This window comes from Sapajus apella, unplaced genomic scaffold, assembly GCF_009761245.1.
Source record: "Sapajus apella isolate SASKATOON/1434 unplaced genomic scaffold, GSC_monkey_1.0 scaffold92, whole genome shotgun sequence".
Taxonomy (NCBI): Eukaryota; Metazoa; Chordata; class Mammalia; order Primates; family Cebidae; genus Sapajus; species Sapajus apella.
This window is the reverse complement of record NW_022437032.1, coordinates 6,336,885-6,342,884: the sequence shown is the minus strand read 5'-3', so window position 1 is coordinate 6,342,884 and position 6,000 is coordinate 6,336,885. Positions and strand designations below refer to the sequence as shown.

Sequence of the window (6,000 nt, the reverse complement as noted above, 5' to 3'; positions counted from 1 at the left end):
ATATAAGTATTAAGCATCTAAAAAAGGTTTGTAGGCCATTTTCCTCTTTAAGCTGTATTTTATTTATTGAGACAGCGTCTCATTCTGTTGCCCGGGCTGGAGTGCCATGGCACAATCTCAGCTCACTGCAACCTCCACCTCCTGGGTTCAAGTGACACTTGTGCCTCAGCCTCCTGAGTAGCTGGGATTACAGGCATGCTCCACCACACCTGGCTAATTTTTGTAATTTTAGTAGAGATGGGGTTTCACCATGTTGACCAGGCTGGTCTTGAACTCCTGGCCTCAAGTGATCCGCCCACCTCAGCCTCCCAAAGTGCTGGAGTTACAGGCATGTGCCGCCACGCCTGGCATAGGCTTTTTGTTCTAAAGCTGGGGCAAAGGCAAGTTTTCATCACTGATACATTTGTTCAAAGGGTGGTGCACTTGGGCTGGGTTGGACCAATTAGCTGGTCCCCGCCACCTCTTGTAATGTCACTTCTAAGAGTTAGAGCAGGGTCTCACACTCAGATGCCTTCAGGGCCAGGAGGCACTGTGAATGCAGAAGCAGACTCGGTCAGAACCGCAGTGAAGCAGAGAGCTCGTGTCCTGCATAAGGGAGGCGGCTGCCATTCGGCTCTGGCCAACAGTTACCCACATCTTTGGTAATGTGAGCCCAGTGTGGTCAGATATACCATGTTTCCAAGAGAAGCTGGACATTTTCAATGAACTCTCCCAAAGATGATAACAACTAAGGTAATTTTTTTTAAGTGCAGTCTAAACAAAGCACATCTGCAGACTGGATCGTGACCACAGTTTGGGCTTCTGCACTAGAATGCATGAGATCAGCACCTTCTGTTTTGGTTTGAACAGTCTAAGGAGTCCTGGGTGGCTTCTTCCAGCCATCTCGTCTGGGCTGTGTCTTCCTTAGCTCCCTACCTGAGTGCTGACACTGAAAAAACCCATCCCATCTGGTGCCTGTCACTCTAGAACAGAAAACTCCACTCCTCAGAGCCCCATGTTTGGAAGGTGCCCCTGTTCTGTACCCAGAATGCATCATTCTTGGGAAAGCTCTCCTGCATTTTCTCAACTTGTGTGAGCAATGAGGGAAGTGTCTGGTAAATGGGGCATCCAGGGAAGCAGATATTCTAAGGGACTCCTTTGGCTTTAGCTGGTTTAAGGATAATTGGGGGACTGACTGCTGAATGACATCAATGGACACTGCTAGGTCCTGAGTGGCCTTTCTGTGGCAAGTATCTGCTTTGACTGGATAAGGCCTGGACCATGATAGCTGATAGGAACAGGGAAGGTGGCCCTCTGGGAGTTGGGGGAAGAGCAGTGAGGACTCCTTCTGCCTTGTCTGTCTTCACAGCGCCTCCTGGCCCTGAAGAAATCTGCATGATGAATGAGGTGAGTTGGGAGCAGAAAAGGCCTGATTTTGGAAAGAAAATTTTGCAGCAGATAATCCACAGAGCTTTGGATGTCTTTTCTTTGTTCATTGTCTCTTGGCTTTTCCCTCCCCTGAACCCAGCCTTCTGGGAGAAAAGCAGGGAAGTGGTAATGCTGGCCCCTGCACCCAGGCCAACTGTGCATGCAGAAAGCTGGGAGGCTGGGGCAGGCTGGGCAGTGGCAAGCACGGGGATCCGTCTGCTCCCTGTGTCACGGCCGGATGCGGTAGCGGATGGGCACGTCATGTTCCGGCTGCATTAGACCGAAGCCGTACCTGCTGAGGTCAAACTCAGGGATTTCCACATCTGCATTGATCAGCTCCAGGTCCAAGTGCACCAGCACGAGGAACACAAATCTGCAGAGAGATGGCATGGAAGGTGTGAGGAAGAGGGGCAGGGTGGGGTGCTATCAGGAATAAGGCAGGGAAGCCATGGCTGCCTCCTGAGTCTGACTTCAACTTTGGGAAAAGTGAGAACAGAGGAACAAGGAAGCAGAACAAAGGCATTTGCTGCTCACCACGTTTGCTGCTCACCGCATTTGCCAGCCCCCTGTAATGTCAGGCAGGCCCGTGGATGAGTTCCGGTGAGTGGACTGTGTGCAGAAGTGGCCTGTGTTATTCCTGTGTCAAAGCATTCATGAGCCAGTGTGTGGCTCTCCAGCTGTCCCTCCTGCCTAGCAGCCATGCAGGCTTCACCTTGAGATAGCGGAGCCAGAAGAGGAAAAGAGCCTGGCCTGAGGCTCTGCACAGAGTGGGGAAGCCCCCAAACCCACAGCTGATACCGTGAGTGGAACTAAACCCCTGTTGGTAAAAGCCACTGAGGCTCAGCAGGTGCAGAGCTGAGCCTATGCTGATTAACATAGACTCCTCTGGATCCTTCAGCCCACACCCTTCTCTGCCTTTCTGCAAACTCATGGAACCCTCACTGTCTATCCTGGCCAGGGCTGCTGCTCTTAGGTGGCTTTGTGAGGTTAGAAACAGGCATCGCTCTCCCAAGACATTTTACTGCCATCTCTGAGAACATTGTCCTAATAGACCAACTTTGCAAGAACAATTGCTCTCTACTGCCATCTTCTGGGAAAACTGTCATAATAAATATTCAAAGCTGCCATGCCTATGATGTAATCAGTGCCCCCATAAATGTGGAGCCAGCCCTACAGATGTCGGCGGTTGCTGCCTGTCTGCCTCATCTTACCACTGCCTGTGTTCATAAGGGTCACAGAATATCTTATGACTCTTTCCCCACCATTATTCCCTACCCAGACCCAGGTGCCCGATGCAGGACTGAGCACATGGCAGGGATTCTTTTATCTTACGGAAGGAGTGAAGAAGGGGAAGATGAGGAGAGAGGGAAGTTAACACTCTGGAAAGAAGACCTGGGCTATGCCGCTTATGGGGATGTGGCCCTCGCCAAGTTCCTTCTCACTCTGGGTCTCGGTTCTCCCATCTGGTCAAAGAGGGGAAAGACAGGATGAGTCTCTTCCAGCTCTGAGGCTGTAGAATACTAGAGGGTGAGTTTCTATGGGATGGCAGTTTTGTGCTAACCCCTGGATTTGAACCTGGTGCCTCCACTTCCCGGGAACATGACCATAGCAAATGGGCTACCTGTCGAGACTCAGTTTTAGACGGACCAGCAGGGTTGTCATGACAATTCAGTGAGATAAAAATAACAACAAATTAGCTAATTTATTGGAACACTGTATGCTACGCACCAGCTAAGCATTTAGTATCTATTGTCTCTTTTTATCTGTCCAAAAACTTGATAAATAGGAATGCCAGTCGGCTCTGCTCTAATACTTGTTTTGAACAGGTGAATTTGTTCCAATAGGATTGATATATTAGGGCACAATTTGAGTATAATGCAAGTTTCACATTTGCTCATATGCAATTTCACTTGTGAGAAACATGAGATGAATACAAAAAACTGTACTCAGCTGAACCCTGGCTGTGCAGAAATCCATAAAACATACACACGCATACAGCTAAGCATCAATCTACAGCCAGTTACGACAGCACTTAACACAGTTCTTAGCCATGTAACATGCATAAAACTTTACTACCATTTTTTACTGGGTTCTTCTTTCTTTTTTTTTTTTAATATGTCACTGATGAGGTTTTTGAGTGTTGGGCCCAGTCCCTTTTTTCCTCTAATCCCTAGTTTTGTTTGTTTGTTTGATTAGTTAGGGTTTTTTTTTTTTTTGAGACAGAGTCTCACTCTATCACCCAGGCTGGAGTGCAATGGTGCGATCTCAGCTCACTGCAACCTCCATCCCTGGGGTTAAAGAGATTCTCCTGCCTCAGCCTCCTGAGTAGCTGGGATTACAAGCATGCTCCACCACACCTGGCTAATTTTTGTATTTTTAGTAGAGATGTGGTTTCACCATGTTGGACAGGCTGGTCTCAAACTCCTGACCTCAAATGATCCGCCCACCTTGGCCTCCCAAAATGCTGGGATTACGGGCATAAATCCCTGCAGTTTTTGTTGCATGATTTCATACAGCAAAGTGATTTTTAGGAACGCATATGAACTCTATTATGCTCAGGATCAACTCCATTTTCTTGAGAAAACTGAGGCCAAAGGTTAATATAATGTGCCCATTCACTTAGCATAATGCATGCACATTAATAATAATTATGATAATAATTAACATTTATCAAATGCCTACAATGAGCCAGGCAGTGGGCTAAGAACTTAGAAAGATCCAACTCATTTATCCTGATACCCCTGGGGTGCAGTTATAATCAGAACCCTTGTTTTACAGTTGAGGAAACAGAGGCTCAGAAGGTCGCCCAGCTTATGATTGCACAGGGGCTGGACAGGAGGACAGGGCAGATGTAATAACCCCGGTCCAATCTGTCTGTGAACTTGGTGGCCAAGGCTCCTGGGGTTCAGGGAAGATAATTTATGAGGCTCTCAGCCCCCACAGGCATTAAAATAACCAAGCGGGAACAGTGAAGTTCGGTCAGTTCCTAACACGAGGTTCTGAACACGCAGCAGCAGCTGCAGACGGACAGCTACGGTCAGCTGAAAGGAATGTCCAGTATTTGGAATTTGGACACCAGTCTTGGAGGGAAGAACCTGCTGCCAGATCTGATTATTTCAAAAGAAATCCAAAATCTGGCTTTTTTTTTTTTTTTTTTTTGAGACGGAATCTCACTCTGTCGCCTAGGCTGCAGTGCAGTGGCATGATCTCGGCTCACTGCAACCTCTGCTTCTGGAGTTCAAGCAGTTCTCCTGCCTCAGTCTCCCAAGTAGCTGGGACTACATATGCCCACCACCACACCCAGACAATTTTTGTATTATTTAGTAGAGACGGGGTTTCACCATATTGGCCAGGCTGGTTTTGAACACCTGACCTGCCCACCTCAGCTTCCCAAAGTGCTGGGATTTCAGGCGTGAGCCACTGCGCTCAGGGCCTGAAATCTGGCTTTTTAAAGTAAGCACTTCTGATTTTTAAAAGCGCATAGTTGAAAAACCACAAATAAATGATGGCTCACAGGCTGTCTGTGTGGAGCCTCTGCCAAACCATTCTCTTGGCTGACCCCTCAGTCCCAGGAGAGAAGGGCGCGTGCCAACCAGGCAGTCAGGAGCCACCCTGGCCCACCCTGGCCCCCCACTTACTGTTTGATGCTGTTGACTGCGTAACTCCTCCCCAGGCAGTGATTGTGCCCCGCCCCCCAGGGCATGTTGTAATTCTTCAGCCGTTTCCCATCCTTGTAAAAGTCTTTCTTCTCTGATCCGTCAGGGTTCAGGAATCGGTTGTATTTAAATACCTGAAATAGGAAGAAGGTCCATTTCTGACCCCACTCCCAGAACAAGACTGCACCAAGAAAATGTATGAGGATCTTCATGACAGTCATGTTTGTAAGAGGGAGAAACTGGAAACCATATAGAGGTCAATTGATAGAAGATTGGTTAAAAAATTATGGCGAAAGGTTTGTGTATACTGACATGGAAAGAATTTCTACAATTGGTTGTTGAGAGAGAAAAGCAAGTTTTAGAATAGTATGCACTGTATGATCCTATACACACACCGACCTTTTCATGGCATGTGAATGTGCTCTGTGTATGCCTGTAAAGCCATGAAAACAATTCACAAGGCACACTTCAAACCACGGTTAGAGAACTCTGTAGAACCGGAGAAGAAGGGAAATATATATTTTTTTACTTTTAAGTATGTATTTCTCCATATTTCTTTATACTTTATGATAAGTATATATTACTTTTTTAAATGTAAAATAAAAGAAATTTAAATAATTTTTTAAAAGAAAGTGCCAGTTTCCTTTGGTTACATTGCACAGTGGTAAGGCAAGGATTGTACCTGAGCACAGGGCTTGGCGTGGAGTAGCTGCTGACTGAAAGATGGGTGGAAGGATAGGTGAATGGACCAGTGGATAGACTAAGAGATGGAAATGTGGATGGAACAATGGATGAATGGAGGGATGGATGAATGGATGGGTAGATGGGGTGGATGGATGGATGGGTATATGGATGAATGAATGGGTAGACTGATGGATGGGCGGATAAATGAATGAATGGATGAATGGAAAAATGGATGGAAGGATGAGTAGATAGG

The 6,000-nt window shown here is 47.0% G+C and overlaps 1 protein-coding gene across 1 annotated transcript in view; it reads right to left on the bottom strand.

Annotated features, from left to right (window-relative positions):
* Positions 1-271: 271 nt before the first annotated feature.
* PTGIS (prostaglandin I2 synthase) overlaps positions 272-6,000 on the bottom strand; it is a 63,209-nt gene continuing 57,480 nt past the window's right edge. Inside the window, exons 9-10 of the mRNA XM_032256030.1 lie at positions 5,046-5,197; positions 272-1,780 (exon numbers count right to left, since the gene is read on the bottom strand). Coding sequence (XP_032111921.1) covers positions 1,636-1,780; positions 5,046-5,197 — 297 coding nt within the window. The 3' untranslated portion in view covers positions 272-1,635. The remainder of the gene's footprint in view (positions 1,781-5,045; positions 5,198-6,000) is intronic.